The sequence below is a fragment of the Emydura macquarii genome, unplaced genomic scaffold, assembly GCF_026122565.2.
Source record: "Emydura macquarii macquarii isolate MOO-44397 ecotype Brisbane River unplaced genomic scaffold, CSIRO-AGI_Emac_v2 contig_1119, whole genome shotgun sequence".
Lineage (NCBI taxonomy): Eukaryota > Metazoa > Chordata > Testudines > Chelidae > Emydura > Emydura macquarii.
Genome location: NW_027131256.1, coordinates 16217060 through 16236028, shown reverse-complemented (window position 1 = coordinate 16236028; position 18969 = coordinate 16217060). Strand labels below are relative to the sequence as shown.

General features: G+C 39.1%; 1 protein-coding gene across 2 annotated transcripts in view; it reads right to left on the bottom strand.

Annotated features, from left to right (window-relative positions):
- Positions 1 to 318: 318 nt before the first annotated feature.
- The window catches only part of ZNF654 (zinc finger protein 654), a 65079-nt gene continuing 46428 nt past the window's right edge, over positions 319 to 18969 (bottom strand). Inside the window, exons 7-9 of one of the 2 annotated variants that reach the window (XM_067546245.1) lie at positions 16568 to 16709; positions 5008 to 7315; positions 319 to 4546 (exon numbers count right to left, since the gene is read on the bottom strand). In XM_067546245.1, the coding sequence (XP_067402346.1) occupies positions 4539 to 4546; positions 5008 to 7315; positions 16568 to 16709 (2458 nt within the window). In that variant the 3' untranslated portion in view covers positions 319 to 4538. Of the gene's footprint in view, positions 4547 to 4577; positions 7316 to 16567; positions 16710 to 18969 lie in introns of those variants that run through there. The other variant, XM_067546243.1, reaches the window with a different exon arrangement.

Sequence of the window (18969 nt, the reverse complement as noted above, 5' to 3'; positions counted from 1 at the left end):
AAGTGGAAGGGTTCTTCCATCACTATGGTTAATTCACCACCCCAAGATACGGTAGCAAGGTCAACAGAAGAATTCTCCCATCAACCTAGCACTGTCTACAGTGGGGGTAGGCTGGCATAATTCTCTTCCAAGGGTATAGATTTTTCATACCCCTGAGAAGCATAGCTATGCTGATATAAATTCCTATTGTACACCATCCCATAGACAGACTGAGGAGTGCTGATTTAGTTTTGAATGGATGTTATACAATATAATATCACACTGACTGCCCAGTAATGGTAGATACTGTGGTCAAATATTTTTATCAAGCAGATTCCCGAAGAGATCACAAGCTCACTTCATAGTAACAACAAAGACAATGTTTTATTGAACAAATCTATGTACAGTACAAAAAAGTTTTTAAAATGAAACACTACTGTTGATTTATTGCAGTTTGATGGCTCAGTTTTAATTTGTACTCTTATATAAATGAAAAGTAAAATAATTTAACATTCAACAAGGAAGCACAAATTTCCTTTCTTGCTGAACCTTTAATAGCTTTTACAAATTAACAGAGTCCCAAAATGCATACACTGCATTTAGTCAGAAAGATGTTATACAGTACCAAATAAATTAAAAAAATAACACTACTACCCTTTTAAGTCTTTCATCCATACCACTGATGTTAAACAATAAAATAAATGAGTACAGCTGAACCTTCAGTGTGATATTAAAATCACAAGTTTAATGTTATAAATTATCAAACTATACAATTTATAGGTTTTTTTTTAAAATGAATATGGCTAAATAACCCAAGTACCAGTAACCTTTCCCCACAGATATGACCATTTTCAACCTATTTTGCACAATTATTTGTGGAGGGCGCCTATCAAGCAGCAACTTTTGAAAATTAGAATTTACATGACCTTTATAATGGACCGTGTTCAAGTTGTAACTGATGAGCTCTAAAAAACTAACTGCCAAGTCAAACCCACTTGGAGGAAGATGATTAAAATGTGATAATCTGCCCAAAAACAGACCCTTGATCAAGCAAAACACTTAGGTGCATGAATAACTTTAAACACATCAATACTCCCATTAACGTCAATGGGACTATTTGCATGCCCAATGTTACACACATTCTTAAGTACTTTGCTGGATCAAAGCCATATATATCAATGTTGGAGTAAGAGTATTTTAAATTACACAATATGACGCTTAATCTTGGGGAAAAATTTAAATCCTAGACTTGGAACTTTTTAATACCCTAAAAATTGCAAACTCAATTTTGGATGGTGTCTTAAATGTCTCTCAATCCTATAAAGCATGTATAATAATCCCACACACAAATATATTTAGTTTCAAATTATAGTTGCTTAATACTGCAACTGAGTATGCCAACAGGTAACATTTTAGAGAAGGGACAACTAAATGTCTTTTGAACTAAAATTAGTACTTGAAAATGTTACCTGCCACTTACTCCTTTAAAGTGTTCACCTAAGTGAAATAATCTAGACTTTTCAAAATTATATATACTGAACACATGTGATATAAACAGATGGTTGTGTGCAACAGAAGCATCTTTAAACAAAAGTGTAATACCGGTAGAAAAATTATGGTCACAGTTTTATGCATGTACATATATGCACATAAACTACACACTTTTAAACCAAGAAAATACAAATCCCAATCATGTTTTTAAAGCAACACATGGAGCTTTAGTAACGGCAAAAAAGCATCAAAGATTAAGTACACTTAAAGATTTAATATATAAATGTTTTGATTATATCTACTGACCAAATTTTCAAGATTTTATAACTTAATACTCTAAAATTAACCTTATTTTTTTTCTGATGTATTTAATCAATTTAACTAGACTAAAACTGAAGCTAAGAACAAAGGAGGAGCCTGGGATATTCCAAAGAAGATAACCAGGTTCTTAAGTTAGTTGGTAAAAACTTTACAGTAGATAAGTCAAAGTATGGAAGTGCATTTGACTGATTCATGTTCCCTTAGTTTCATTTAAAAAACTTCTACAGGTTTTATACATATGATGCACTTTATCAAAGTTAGTATTTTGAAAATGTAAAAAAATGCATTCTTTGGTGCCTCAAATGTCATGCAGATCTTTCTAGAAGTGCCCCAGGCATTGATATTAATGTAATGCACACATACCTGTGATCATAATTTTATACCTTTTTACTTTAGACTAAACCAAAGTTAGAGAACCATTTTCTAGGATTCAAAAAGTAGGAATCTGAGTTAGAATTCTCTTTTTTCCTCGAAGGGAGGAGAAAAGGGGGGAGAAGTTATATGAACACCTATTTGATTTCACAGAGGATTACTAGCAGAGTCATTTTTCAACTATAGTGTTTTAAGTGCCAGAAATATTTAACAGCCTGCTTTACAATGAAGTCCTTGTGTGTTTACAAATGTGAGTTGCTGCTGCAATGAACAGATCCTGTATACATATTGTAATTTTAACTGGTATCAATTCTTACATAATCTCTTGAGTAAGCGAGCTGACTGTCTCATTGTACTGTACATGCATTGTGATGAACCATTCAATGAGCCAACTAATTGAGCTGGGAAAGCCCTTCTACGTTGTTCTAGATTACTTTGAATACTTGACTCACGCACGCTGTTTTTATTAACAATAGCTTTAACCGCTTTGATTGTACCCAACCTTCAAGCTAACTGCACCAAGCAGGGTCTGCAATAAGCATAGTTTGTGTAATCTACAATATAAAGTAGCATTGTTCGTGGGTAATTTTTCATGGCAGTTAAAAATCTGAGCACTTGCAACATTCTCCTTTGATGAAAATTCAGAAATGCCTTTTTGGTTTGTGTTTGTTCTGTCTGCAGGTCTGTTACATACAGGTGACAGATTTAAACTTTCCATTCTTATAGACTCATTTGGGTGTCACTTTTACTAGCAGCCAGTTGTTGACCCAAGTACTTAATAGTTTGCTTTCCACTACTGAACTCTTTCATTGCTTTCTGATAAGGACCCCCCCCACCTTCTTCAGAGACTGCTACTCCTGGCTGTACCATGTTTTAAGGCTGACCTGTTATATTTCGCCACCCCTCCTTTACAAGACAGATCATTTCTTGGTAAATCAAAACTCAGTGCTGTATCACTGCATGATGCAGAGTGGGTATAGAACAGGGGTATCAAACATCGGGCCCACGGGCCGGATATGGCCCGCCAACCTTTTTGGTCCGGCCCCTGGTAGATCTCGCTGCGTCACGTGCTGCTGCCAAAGAGTACAACGCCACAGGATCTGTGTACTCTGGCGGCAGCACGTGGAACGCTGTGTGCATGAGACACAGTGCTCCAAAAGTGCCTAGTATTTCAATTTATGGTACGTATGGCCCACTTGAAGTACATTTAATTCAAATATAGCCCGCCATAGCAAATGAGTTTGACACTCCAGTATAGAAGTTTCTTCCTGATCTAAACTGACATTCTTTGCTTGGCTTCCTAAATTCTTGTTCTCTCTTCATTTAACCCGCATTTTTCACAGAGAATTTTCTTAAATTCTCTCCATCACTCACACTAACGACTGAAGGACCTTTACATTTGGATATTATTTTAGCTCTAAACTCCAGCTCAAATTCACCTTTCTTCACTCCATGCATACATTTTGTTTTTAGCCTCAATCTGCACGTGTTAGTACCAGCAACTGGTGTAGATATATTACTTGTGTTAAATCTATTAGTGCCTGTAATGGACTTATTTAACATTTCCCAAAATTCAATAGGTTTAATTTTGCTATATACATTAAAATAGCTTTTAAATGCATCTGAATGGTCTCTTCTACAGCTGACGTATCTAATATTAGACTGTAGATGCAATTTTCTTTGTAATGGTGTATGTTAAGTTTTTCACTGTTGGAACACGCTGTCCATCTTAGACTTTTCTCTACACTCTTCCTTTTGGATTCTGAACACAAGTTAATTAAATGACCTTCATGCTTTTTAGTCACAGAAACAAACTTTGAAAAAAGAATGTCGAAGTCTTCTATTAGATTTTTATCCACACCATGAAAATAAATGTAATGTCTCTTTAAATTAAATCTCCTTGATAATGTGGAGTGACACCCTTTCAACATGCATGGATAGGAATGAGTTATCTTATTACAACTTTTTAAACCAGTAACACAGGTTAACAGTGGTGTTTCTTTCTCTAAGGCAACAGCCACTTCTTGTCTCCGCCTGCTCAGCTGAGTATTTTATTTTTCTTAAACGCTCATGCCAGACACACTGTGCTGCTGTTCTTTGATCGTACAAGGGGAATTCTTGGGGCTTTCTGGATAACTGGTACTTTGGGGACTTTGTAGCAACCTTTCTGGACTCAAAACCTGCACAGCTCCTACTATTCCTCTGTGAGTTCTGTCTAGAAAATGTGCTTTGTCTTTTATCAAGGTCACATTTTTCTTTAGTAATTTGAGTCTGCTTTATGATTAAGGCCATCTGGGAAACAGCAAACTGATGCTTCTTCATGTAGTGTTTTCTCACACCACTCCTTAATTGATACATCTTCCCGCAACATTTAATCAGGCACCTGTAAAACAGATCATGTTGGTTAGGTTTCATTTTTCATGCAAATGGTGCTTTAAATTGGAATTTTGCTTGAGTTTGTCAATATACCTAATTTTAAACATGCTAGGAGAAAATGCATAGATTAAACTACACAAGTCTGTCTTGTCTGAATGCTCTCTCATCAAAGCGGTCTGCAGATTTTCAACTCTCATTTCTTTTCCTAAACACTAAGCTTGACTGAGTTTATCTTCTGGTTTATTAAAGTATTTTTTCTTTTTATTGAGGTCATCACCACTCAATTCAACAATTTTTTTTTTAATTTATTATTTTTTTTTTTAAGTAAGACTAGCACACTGGAATTGGTTAGGTGCTCTATTTGTCTTTTTTTAAAAAACTGTTCTGTCTTGAAGCCTGTTTCCAAAGGCCATTTTCTGTTAGCTTTTACCTCTAAATGTATGCATCTATAAGAACCGTAAGACTTACTTTCATCATCTGAATCGAATCCAAAGAGCGTCTGACATTTCTTTTGTGCAAGGTGAGCCTCAAGTGCTTCTGAGTTACAGTAGGTGGTCAGGCAGTTGCCACATCTAAATCTTTCTGCTGATTTGCTATATGCTTTATCTTGCTCAGAATGGGCATCTACTTTATCAGTTACAGTTTTTCTACGTTTTGGCATGCTAATGTATCGTTCATCAAGGTAACTTGGAGGCAATGGTCTAACATATGGTTTTGTCACAATTAAGCCATATGAAGTATTTTCTGTTGTCTGATTTGGTTTAGAAGGTGACTGAGAGACTGCAACAGTATTGTTATGTGGTATATCATTACAGTTCTGTAAAACGGGCATCACTGACCCATTTTCTGTCCTTGTTTCATCCACCACTCTGTCCAAAGCTGCATCTGATGAAGCTGAATAAGGTTGCTCCAGTTCACTGTGCCCATTGACCAGTTGGTCACTAACATTACAGTTTTCAGAATTTGGCTGTACTATAGGCATCTTTTGGTCTATCAAGCTTAAAACTGTAGCAGTAACATCAGATGAATTTTCATTCCCATTCTGAATTACATTGTTTGCTTTCTTCTCAATACTCTGGATATATGTCTTTGGTTCTGTGGAGTCTTTCCTTGCCTTCCAAGTTGGAATTGGCAGATCTACAGCTTCTTTTTCACTAATAGATACATCTTTTTCTTGGAAACCACAAAGCGACTCTGATATAGTATCTGAAGAATTTTCTTCATTTACTTCAGAACATTCTGGTGCTTTGTTTAAATAATGCTGAGCCTCATGTTCATACAGCAAAGGAAGCTCTTCGAAAAGCTCAGAGCACTCTGCAAAATTGCACTGAGCTTTAAAAACATCGTGACTTCTTGTATGCTCTGCAAGCTCAGTGGACAGCTTAAATCTCTGATTACAGTTAAAATGTAAACAAAAGTAAACATTTGGATATACGTGCCGCTTCAGGTGGTCTATAAAATGTTGAGAATCCGCAAACTTTCTCTGACAGAACCGACATTTTCCTTTATTCCAATTCATTATATGCTGCTGTACCTTCAGATCAGTTGGGTGAGCTTTTCTTGCATGTTTATTGAGAAATCTTATCTTTTTAAACACTCTAATGCAATTGTTGGCAGGGCACTTGAAGTTACCTTCTTGATCCATAACATCCAGATCATTTTGAGAACACAAAGCTCCATTTACTTTATGAAGTACAGGAAACTCTTTACTTGGGCTATCGCCACCCTCAGGCAAGCTCTCTGTAGTTAAAGGTTCAGGGACATTATTTAAACAGCTGTCACAACCATTTTCAATAACATTATCCTGGATGCTTACATGATTTTCAGCCACATCCAATATCTGGTCATGGTTTTGTATTTCCATATCAATACTTGGAACTATTGCAGCCTCTGGCTCATTATCTTTAGAACTATTAGAATTCCCATTTTCAAAAGAGACAGATGCATGAGAGCAATTTATTTCATTTAAAACAGGGATTTCCTGATCATCATGATGGCTAGCAGCAAGATGCTGCCTTTGTGTTTTCTTGACATGATTCCTTAAGTGCTTCAACATGATTCCTCTTTGTCTGAACTTCCTACAGCATATTACACATGAAAAACTGCCCTTTTTCTGGTGAGCCTGTGCATGCCTCACAATGTGACCACCAAGAAATTCCCTGTTGCACAATGCACAACGGTGCCTTGGTACATTATGATCTATTTTAGATGCTCCAAGAGTTGCAAGATTCTTTCTATCATTACCAGGATCTTTAGATTGAGCTCCAGAGGGGTCTTCAGGGTCAAGCTCCCCATTACTTAGATCTGTTAAACAAATAAGTTCTTCACTCAAAGCCTGATGTTCCATCGGCTTCTCTGTACTAGCAGTAGAATTTGCCAGTGTACTTTCACCTAAGCCAACAGATGCTTTTTCCCTCAACAGTGATAAACAGTTCTGCTTGATCATCAAAAAATTCCAAAACTCAGGATCGAAAAACAAACCTTTCTTTAAAATTGGAAGCAACTCAAAACGTACACGGTTCTGAACAGAACTTGTGTGCTCATTATACTCTTCATCTGCACATTTATATAGATGTTCAACAGTGTAATAGGATTCTAAGGTACGCTCCAGAAAAAAGATAGAAAGCGCACAAATTCTGAGGATCTCCAAGTCATTTGGCAAAAAATGAGCAATCGTTTTATAAATGAGACATTTCATGATTGGATCATCACGAAGGTCCAACTGCAGAGCACATCCACATATTTCAACACAAATCTGCAAACCATCTTCTCCAACCTGCAGAAAAGAAATTAAGATTAATTATACATCATCCCCTGCTTTTATCGTTAGCTTGTGACACAGGCATGTTTGAATGCAAAATAAAGCAAGAGCAATACAAACAAAAATTCAGTTCTGAAACAATACTTAAATTTCAACGCTTAATAACTTTGTATTAAAATATTTCAAAGATAAGTAGAGTTCAGAAGGCATCTCAATAATTAATATAAATATTTAAATTTGCAAAAAGTCTTCCAAAAGCAGATTTTATTAAATGATATATAAATGAAGAAATAAAATGAATTCTAGCTATGCCCAAAGTTTAACATTTGGTTTGCACTGCACGCTGCATATCTAGTGTTGTCAACAAAGCTTCAGACACTTTCACACTGCACACTCCTGTCTGTAATCAAAGAGACAGCAGCAGGGTAACCGTTTGGGCATGTTTTAGTCACAGTTTAGAGAATGGCACGCAAAAGGACTATTGTGAAAAGCACTATTCTGCCATCTGTATCCTGATTAATTGGTCTAATATTTCATAATGTAACTGGACATATTCTAAATATGCTTTCACAGACTCTAAGAAAGAGAACTACAATGGAGTGGGGTTTTTTTAAGATTTGCTTAAGCTTGGGCTCTCTAAATCTGTCTTCATTTTGACTCATATGAGATGAAAATGAAAACTACAAATGTGGGCCTAACTTTTCAAAGGTAACAAGTGATTTTGGGTTCCCAACTTTGACACATCGTAATGTCCTGATATTTGAGAAATGGTGAACTATCATCCTGAAAAATACTAATCACTTGAAATTTAAGCTAGGACCTTAATTGTGAAAATTCTTAGGAGAAATTTTCAGAAACACATCTTATCTGCCAGATAGTTACTTAATGCAAGATGTTTTGATAAAGGAAAAATTTGGGAACAAGTTCTTATTATAGTTGTATGTTGCATACATCTTCAATATCTATCTATTAACAAGTATATACAAATACACAGATTTGTTGGGGCACTTAGTTCAATGCTAATAAAAAAGTTAAATCTTACCAACAGAGCAGTACCAGATTAACCTAACTACCAGGAATATTTTTTGGACTATTTACTCAGGTTCAAAACCTGGTGAACATCAATAGAACTATTTCAACTTTTAAATAAAACTTTACCATAACATTCCTCAAAAAAATTGGTTTACTCTGGCTCAAGACTATAATCTTCATGCATCTCTCAGAATGCCAGGAAGACCGAATACATTTTTACCACTTTAAAATCTGCTGTCAGCTGTAAAGTTAGTCAGTTATTAGATGAGAAGACATGCAGTAACTGAGGTTCTTCGAGGTAGTTGTCCCAGTGGCTGCTCCACTTTAGGTGTCCGTGTGTCCTGCGCCTGTAATTGGAGATTTATGGTAGCAGTGCCTGGCTGGGTCGCACTGGCATTGTTGCCGCCTCAGGCTGTTACCTAGCACTGTGCGACCAACCGTCCCTCAGTTCTCTCTCTACTGTGGAGCTGAATTATACACAACTCCGAAGTAGAGGGGAAGAGGAAGGGCAGTGGAGCGCCCACAGAGACAAACATCTTGAAGAACCTCAGTTACTGCATAAGGTGAGTAACTTTTTCTTTGGGAGGTTTCCCTGTGGGTGCTCTGCTTTAGGTGACTGTTGAGCAGTGCCCCTTAGTGGAAGGAATGTGCTTTGGAGTTGTGCTCATGATGACTGATAGAATGGTAAGTCAGAATAGAAAATGATTGTTACTCTACAACATAGTGCTGTGTGAAGATATGGGCAGATGCCCAACTGGCAGCTTTGCAAATGTCCCTAATGGGTACATTGTTGAGGAAGGCAATAGATGTTGAAAATGCTCTGGTAGCGTGCGTGGGTCTCCATTGGGGCTTGTAACTGATGTTTTTGATAACAAAAGTAGATGCATCCTGATATCCATTTGGATAGTCTCTATTTCTTAATAGCGTCCCCTTTTGATCATGCTGTTATAGAAACCAACATCCTTGGTAATTTTCTGAAGATTTTTGTTCTGTCTACGGAAAAAGCTAATGCTCTTGGGATATCAAGGGTGTGGAATGTTGTTTCTCTTTTGTCCGTGTGAGGTTTTGGAAAAAATGCAGGTAAGTGGATGGATTTGCTTAAATGAAATGGAGAGGCAACCTTGGGTAGGAATTTAGAATGTGGTCTTAAGAGTAACCTTGTGCTTAAAGAAAAAGTTGTGTATGGCAAGTGAGCCATTAAGGCACCTAATTCTCCCACACATCTAGCAGTCGTGATGGCAATAAGGAAGGCCACCTTCATGGAAAGATAAAATAAAGAGTAAGTGGTGAGTGGTTCAAACAGGGTTTCTGAGAGTCCGTGTAAGACCAGGTTGAGGTCCCATGTTGGGCTGGAGTCCTTATCTCCGGTTAGGTATTTTTAATGCCCTGGAGGAATCGTTTAGTTGCTGGATAGGCGAGTATGGTAGTCCCGTCCTCCTTATCTTGGGAAGCTATAATAGCTGCCAGGTGCACTTTGATGGAGCTTGTAGAGAGCCTCTGTTTAATAAGATGCCTGCTCAGAGGAGGTAAAAGACTTTCGCTTTCCCTGATACATGGAGTAACCACACCTTGAGGTGCAAGATCAGGTTGGGATGACGGATATGTCCTGCATCTTGGGAGAGGAGATGAGATATTTGAGGAAGACTTTGAGGTAGGCATATCAACATTCGAGAGAGGTATGGAAGCCAAGTTTGTCTGGACCATACAGATGCTATTAAGAAGATTCTAGATTTGTCCCTCCTGATCTTGTGAATGACTTGGGCTAGGAATGGTATGGCGGAAAAGCATAAATTAAGGGTGTGTCCCATTTGATGAAGAGGGCATCGCCTAGGGAGTTGGGTCCCAATCCCACTCTGGAGCAAAACTGTGGGCACCTGGCGTGCTGTGCTGTTGCAAAGAGGTCTATAATAGGGAACCCCCACTGTGTGAATATCGTGTAGAATTCCAAGGTCCATTTCCCATTCATGTTTCTGTGAGAAGTCTCTGCTTAATGTGTCCGCTGTTGTGTTCTGATATTCCGGAAGGTATGATGCTGATATGTCGATGTTGTGACTGATGCACCAACTCCAGATCAGCATTGCTTCCATGCATAGGAAATGTAATCTTGCTCCCCTTGGTGGTTTATATAGAACATGCATGCCACATTGTCCATTAGGATTCTGATCTATTTGTTTTTGAGCAGTGGCAGGAAGTGATTGCATGTTTTGGACTGCTCTTAGTTCAAGCAGGTTTATGTGAAGACTGGATTCCGATGTGGACCAGCAGCCTTGGACCATGTTGTTAAGTAGATGCGTTCCCCAGCCTATTAGGGAGACAATCTTTGGTTACTGTCATTGTTGGGGTCCTTTGTAGAAAAGGGACTCTTGTACAGACATTCTTTGGTTGCGTCGAGCATTTCAGAGAGTCCTTTACCTTGTGAGGAGTCTGTTGAGACTGTGCCTGTGTGGTGTGTAGACTGTTCTAAGCCATGCCTGCAGGCCTCTCATATGAAATCTGCTATGCCTGACTATAAATGTTGTTGCTGACAGGCGTCCTAGTAGTTGTAGGCATATTTTGGCTGTTTGCGGGCTGTCTGTAACAGTCGATATTAAATTGATGAGCATGGTGAAGCACTGTCGAGGTAGGGAGGCTGTAGCTTTTGGGCAGTTGAGATAAACCCCGATGAACTCTAATTTCTGGACTAGTATCAGTGCTGACTTTTGTTTATTTGTAACCCTGGGTTCATGAAGATGGTTATTGTGCTTCGAGTGGCTACTATCACTCGTGTTGTGTTGGTGCCCTTATCAGACACAGTCATTTAGATATGGGAATATCATAACCCCATGTCTGTGTAGATGTGCTGCCACCACTAATAAGACTTTTGAGAAAGACCCTTGGCGTACCGACAGTCCAAAAGGAAGAATTTTATACTGGAAGTGTTGTTTTCCTAAGATAAACCTTAGGAACCTTCTGTGTGATGGCTGGATCATTATATGGAAATAAGCATCCTAGAGGTCAAGAGCAGAAAGCCAATCCCCCCTTTCTAGTGCTAGAATTATAGTTGCTAACGTCACCATTTTGAAATGTTGGGTTCTGACAAATCTGTTGAGTCTTCTTTTATCTAGAATGGGCCTCCATCCACCCATTTTTTTCTGTGTTAGAAAGTGATGAGAGTTAAAACCCTTCCCTCTGAACTGTGGTGGTACTGGCTGTACTGTATCTAGCTGTATAAAGTGGTTTACTTCCTGTTGCAGCAGGTACTTGTGAGAGGGTTTCCTGAAGCGGGACGGGGAGGGAGGGTGGGTAGGTGGAATGGAGATAAAAGGGATGGAATAATCAATTTTGATGATTTTCAAAACTCATTTGTCTGCTATGATGTTCTGCCAGACACAGTGAAATGATCTCAGTTCATCGTCGTATGATCTGGAGATGATGTGTGTTTCCAGTACTAGAATTTCTGGGTGTCTCGTGCCCTCAACCACATCTTCAAAATTGCTGTCTTGAGGTAGATTGTTGAGACGTCGAAGGCTGATTTGATGTTTGTCACTGTCCGCTTTGTCTCTGTTTATGATGTTGGTCACATGGTCTGTGTGGCTTTGCATAAGGTGGGCAGAATCTCTGTGTATAATACCTGCCTTGTTTCTTTTTATTTGCAGATGTATAGATGCTCAGCAATTTTAGTATTGCCCTTGAATCTTTCAAAGTATGAAGATTTGAAATAGTTTTTTGCTGCGAATAATTTTGAGCCTTCAAACAGCAGATCCTCTACAGTTGACTGCACCACTCCAGGGAAGCCCAAAAGATATAGCCATTATGCACAGCACATGACTACTGATGTAGCCATAGAGCATGCAGATCTGTCTGCCAAATCGAGTGAGGGAGGCATGCAATGCTGTCCTGGCAATGAGGTAACTTCAGTCATGTTGACCCTGAACTGTTCTTTATCATCTGGCAAGCTGTCAAATTCTGCCATTTTAGAAAATATTGTGTGTGTATTTTATTTTGATAAAAGGGCTTCGTCGTTCACTATCTGGAATTGTAGTGTTGCGGATGAGTATGCTTTACGGCCGAAGAGGTCTAACCTTTTCCAGTCTGTGTCACAGGGGCGTGTCCTATTATGATGTTGCTTTCCCCTCTCATTTACTGCATCTACTACTAAGGAATTTGATGTGCAATGCGTCAACAAAAATTCACTTCCTTTGGAGGGGACATAGTATTTTTTGTCCAACCCCTTGCACGACGGTGGTGCTGTTGCTGGTGTTTGCCAGATGGTTTTGTCAGTTTCCATGATAGCATCGTTAACAGGCAATGCTGTCTTTGCTGAGATGGATGTCTGAAGACTGTCAACCAGTTTGTGCTGAGACTCGGGTACCTCTTCCAAGGATATGTCCAGGGACTTTGCTACCCTTTTGAAGAGTTCCTGAAATTGTTTAAAGCCTATACCCCATGGTGGACGATGGGGGCATTACTGTTTCATCTGGAGAAGATGATGATAGGTGGTGATGAGTCTTCCTGTTAGCAGCTTCATTGGTCTCTTCAGTCACCTCCTCTTGGGGTTCTGAGGGTCCATGAGTGATGATGGGGATCATGGTGCCTTCAATCTTTGTGGGATGGAGGGTTTCCAGAAGCAGAGTGAATCAGACATGACAATAAGGGGGGCCTTCATAACTCCCCTCTTTACCACTGTGGCCAGTTGGAGGATGTAGGCCACATAATTGCAGGCTGCACCCTTCAGGAACTTGCACAATCCCCCATATACAGCACAAGGGTCCTAAAAGGGCCACTGTGGTGGAAATGGCATGGGGGGGATGCCCAAGGGTGCCCATACCAGCGGGGTGCTCCAGAGCTTGAATGATGGCCTGATTGGTGTGATGGTCTTGATCTGGATGAGTGAGCAGGTGAGGAATGACAGGGTGAATACATTCGCTCTTCCTCATCTTCGCTGAGAGTGGCAGGAGCAGACCTGGTGAAGTGGTCAGGTGAGCTGGTACCAAGCAGGTTGGTGTAATGTCAGTACCAAAGAGAGGAGATTCTGGAATAGATGAGACTAATAGGTCTCTCTGTCTTAGAAACTGATGCAGTACCAGGAGGGATGGTATTGATGTCGTCGTAACTGGCGGTATCAACGTATGAGTTACTCTCGTCTGTGCCGAAGTTTTTGTGCTATGCACCATAGGTACTGTAGGCAGTGCCATAGACAGCCGCAAGGTTGAGGCGCTTGGCACAGAGTGTCTTTTTAGCTCCGTAGGTACCGAGGCTCTGGGCTTTGCTTTGCCCTTTCAGCTTTTACCAGAGCTTGCTCACTTAGGGACTTTAGCTCTCTGGTACCAGACGGTCCTGGCATCTCGTAGTCCAACGTGGTTGGTGCCGATGGTACTGAACAAGTTTCCGTGACTGAGGAGCGCTTTTTGTTAACAGGATTTCTCTGCGGAGAAGTTTGAGAGCGCTTTTCCGTAGCCTTTTTAGGCAAGGACTCCTTAGTAGGAACTTTTGTGGCAGACCCTCTGTCAGACGCTGCCAATGGTGACCGTTGGCTGTGTGGGGGGGGTGTGTGTGTGTGTGTGTGTTGTATGTCCTCAACTTGGGATCTGAGGCTGGTTGCAAGCATTTCTCCATCATAAGGAGTTTAAGTTGGAGGTCTCTCTCCTTTTCTCTGGTCTTTAGGTTATGACAATGCAAGCAATTTTGTGGAATATGTGACTCACTGAGAGAGCGGACACTAAAGAGGTATAGTCAGCCTACACATCAAGAAGTGCTTGAATCCGGAGAGCTGAACATGCTAGGGAGTTTTTCTGCCCTGAGCAGGGTTTGAAAAACTATACTAGCAAGGAAAAATGCTAAACTTATTTTCCTAATGAGATAGTATTCAATTTTTTGGGGGGCATTGGGGGGGTGTTACATGAAAAAATGTTTAAGATAAATAGGAAGGGTTTAAAAGGTTGTTTATAGGATTAACTAACTGCTAACTAACAAATAAATATGTACTAATTAGAGAGAAGAGGTGCTGCTAAGGGCTCCGACTCAAGCCAAAGGCTGTAGAGAAGAAACTGAGGGACGGTTGGTTGCATAGGGCTATGTAACTGCCTGAGGTGGTGCACGGCGGCAGCGGCAACGCATGTGACACCCAGGCAGGCATTGCTACCATAAATCTCTGATTACATGCACAGGGCACACAGACACCTGAAGTGGAACACTCAGCGCGACATTCCTCGAAGAAGTGGAATTTAATTGAGCTACATGGTACATTAGGATGTGCAATGTTGCATTTTTATTACTGACTCCTGCAAGAGATGGGAAATCATATAGAACAAATAGAGAATGAACCATCATCAAATGAGTGTCTGAAGTACCATGCGTTTTAGCATCTTGGTCTATTCTATTAGCTCTTTTGTATGGAACATGTAGTACTTTCTTTTTTCCAGGATCCAGGCTTGATTACTTGCCAAAGAATTAATGAGCTCTCAGGACCCTACCACTTTTATACCAACTCAAGATTCATGTTAAAAGAAATATATCTATACCTTACCACAGGCAAAAAGGCAGAAAACCTAAGTTTACCATGTCTTCTGCTTAGAACCTTGTTTGGCCACAATAAGTAATATCATATTACATTAAATAGATCTATTCTTCAGCAGATATATTGCCAATAACAAGGCTACAATTAATCAGCTATGTCTACACTGATGGTGGCAAATTCGCCACCGTCAAATCGACTTATCTGGATCAACTGAGCGGTCAGTGAAGACCTGCTCAGTCGATCCAGAAATCGACATATTAAGACCACCTCAAGTGGCGTAGTGCTGCATCGACGGGAACCATCCCGTCGGTGCAGTGCATTGAAGATGGAGCACAGAACAAAAGCACAGAAGTTGACGGGAGTTACACAAGTTTTTTGAGTAGTTTGTGTAATTCCAGTCGAATGCAGCCGAATCTCCGAGGTAAGTGTAGACAACCCCATCATGTCAGTTTCTTGATTCAGGGGGTCTCAAATGTACATAGAATGGGCCATGTCTTAATAGAGATGGCCTCAGTTCACACTGGCTCTCATATGAGACTGCATGGATCATCAGCTCTTCCACTAGCAAACAAGTAACATCCCTGTCAACTACAGCAATTGCTTTAAACGCTTTTTCAATACTACTTTGCAATGTGAGTATTTTTTGCTCCTTTTAATACAAACTATGAAAACAGCCAGGTGTTTGCAGACCACAAGTAATTGGTGCAAGGGCCACTTGTACTGGATGGATGATAGTTTGGGAACTACTGATTTAACTGATAATACTTGCCTTGCGACAATTCAGAATCTCTACTTGCCTCCTGAATGGTAAATATATACAGCTTGCTTGGGAAAATACTTCAAAAAGCTCTAGGAGATGTGCTTTTCTGAAATTATGATGCCAACAGGCACAGGACAGATATCAGAGGCACAGTGAAAGCCATTAACAACAAATGGTGGTACATTTAATCAAGCAGAAAGCAATTATAAAGATACTATTTAATCAAAATGACAACCAAATCTCAGCCAAAAAGAAAACCCAACATGAAAAATACTGCTAAATGATCTTATACAAAAATACTAAGGAAATCAGCCAACCTATCTTCTAGATGAGAAATATAAGTGTACAATTTTTTCATTCTCATTTTCATTTATAAATCTATACATGCTTGGATCATTTAGATTACTGGAAGTTTAACTCCTCTCAGCGTGCTACAGATGTGTTACTTGTAATGATTTATGGGCACATACTGTGTTCTAATATCCCATTATAGAATATTGGAGAAGAACTCAAAGGAACACAGTTAGTTTATCAGATTTCTGCATGAAAGTATGTTACTATCATCACAACACCTAATAAATACTACCAGAACTGGAATAAATCAGAAAATAAGTTATTTTTCTTTTTCTAGTTTGTTTACTTTGTGCATTTGTTGATTGTAAATGTTGCCATTTCTGTTGTGTTAGGTTCCTCTTTTATTTCTGTGGGCTCTTCCCTAACGTACAGAAATATGAGAAAAAAAGAATTTAAATAACAGAAAGTGCATTTGTAAAACTGAAAAAAAAGGACAAGAAAACTCAAGGTCAGGTGAAGTACTTGAAAGTTTTTAGCTAATTTTTTGGGTCCTGACTAAATCTGAAATCAATGTTGTCTAGTTACTCCTTCTTTCTTCTTTTGCTGCAATGGGCTAGCACACAAGAAAATGAGATAGCAATGACTAAGTCAAATTGGTAATACAAGAAATAATATCACTACTTACTTCATCCTTAATGACTTTCATGAAGGGGAAAATTACTCTGACATTTGTAGCTATCCTTAAAAGCTGGTAGCACTGATCAACAAATACTTGTTTCGAAGGGTTAGATTTAAGCTGCAGTTTACTCCACATAAATATCAGGTCCCTATAAATATAAAACAAAACAGTTTTGTTAGGCTATGATAGAAACAGAGCTTTTCCTAAGCAAGCTGTGTTTCTATGGGCAGCTTGACTATACATATTATTTGCATGTTAGTAATTCTGTAACTATAATCATATTTGAGGGTTAAGGACCAAACTAATTAAAACTACAAATGTATGCAGGAAGCTACACAATAGAAAATATAATTTCACCACTATATTAAAGCATCCATGTTATTCCCTATCACGAATCCACTAAAATATGCAACCAAAGATTATCACAGAGCACTGTACAACAAAACAAAAAGCTTATAGCATTTACCCCTTCCTGCCCAAGATGATAGGGAAAAGGACTGTCAGGATGGGCATGCTAAGATGTTCCAGGATTAAGTTACATTCAGTGTGAGGTGGAGAAGCTTTCAGGCATACAAATGTCTGAGAGTGACAAAATGGAGGGATGGCAGGGACACGCTCTCTGATCCACTTCATTATTAGGAGAAGCCTATGGGTTTCCATTTAGAAGATATTGATGTTTTCCCACGTGCATGTCTAAATTACTATAAAACTGTCCTTTTCTGACCAGTGATGTCTTCTGTACGATGCATTGTGGTAGACATGTTAGTCACAAGTTATCAGAGACACAAGGTGGATGGGGTACTATATTTTATTATGCCAATTTCTATTCAGAGATAGACAACCTTTTGAAAGCTTGTCTCTCTCACCAAAAGAAGCTGGTTCAATAAAATATCACTTCACCCACCATATTTTCTGTACTAGTCCTTTTGGCCTATAATAGGTGTATGGCAATATCAGGTCATCTGTTTAGGATACATGATATTGGAAATCTGTGGCCTGCATATTCAGGATGAATAAAGGAAAAAGTCTCTTGCCTTTACCTGCAGCTTGAAGTCTTGGACTGATGTTATCCATCCCATAGTTGGGTGCAGGGGGAGTGGAATCTTGTGCGGAAGGAAATGAGGCATTGGGTCTCTGGTCTGTACCACATAGGTTGACAGTCCAGTGAGCCTCTAATAAGCAGGTACATTTGCAATTTGCAGGCTAGTTGGCAGAGTTTACACTGGGACACGTGGTTCACAGTTGAAAATTGGTAGCATACACGGGCAACAGGAAATAAAATTGAAAGAAACTGCCTTTAACAATGGAGTCACTACTGACTCCACAACAGATGGAGTCAACGTAAGATATCTTTCAAAAGAAAAAAAACTGAAAATAAAATATAAGGCACAAGATAGGAAGGTTGGGCATCTATATCCCAGAAAGAGATTCTAACACACCTCTAGAACAAACCTAAGCAAAAACCCTTAGTTAATAATTTATAATTTATGCACCACTACCTTGCTAATCTCATGGGTTAAAAAGAGAGCCAAGATTTACTGAATCACACACTTATATGGAATGAGCCTTGTCATGAACAGACTGTAGTCCTACCAAACCAACAATGAGATGCGATCAGGCCATCTGGACTTTTTTCTACTGAATCCCACAGAAGTTAGTGCATTAGTATAAAAAATAAGAGGTTTGGCTGACTATCTAAAGGCTTTAATCTTTGCCAGATACAAGTCTAGGAATTTTTGTTTTTTACATCAAGCTTGTGGAAAACAGCCTCTCTAGGCAGAGGAAAACATTGCCAGGGTTGACTGAATATGATAGAACACCAACATCACTTTAGAACCTGGGATGTCTTCACAGCTCCACATTACATTTTAAAACCTAATATAAGCTGGTTCAGACACTAGATCCTGAATCTCACTTATTCAGAACTTAAGTCACTTCCCCCAGAAAAATTCCAAGTAAGTTCCAAGTAAAACCTGAGCTCACAGGTAGCGAATTAAATTAAAAATGGACTTTCATCACTGTAATAGCATGTCCTATCATCATATAAGTGCATTAATTAAAAAAAAAAAAAGCCTATCAATCATTTTAGCCTCTTTGTATTAGAGGTTACCTAATATAAAGCCAGACCAAAAAAAAAAGAGCCTGAACTGATGATAGCTACATTTATGCACAAAAATATTGTTCCAATAAACTTCATGGGGAAAAAAACCCTACCTTAAGGACTGTTTCTAAACAATATGCCTGAACCACTCATGGCTTTGCCAGGATCATGGTTATCTGACAAATATAAAGCCACCTGTAAAGTTTGTGAAAGCATTGAGAAAGAAACCGGTTATCTTCTGTGTGTTCAAAAAGCTATTTCAACCCTTCACAAACATTAAGGGAAGATGTTCAGAACCTAAACAGAC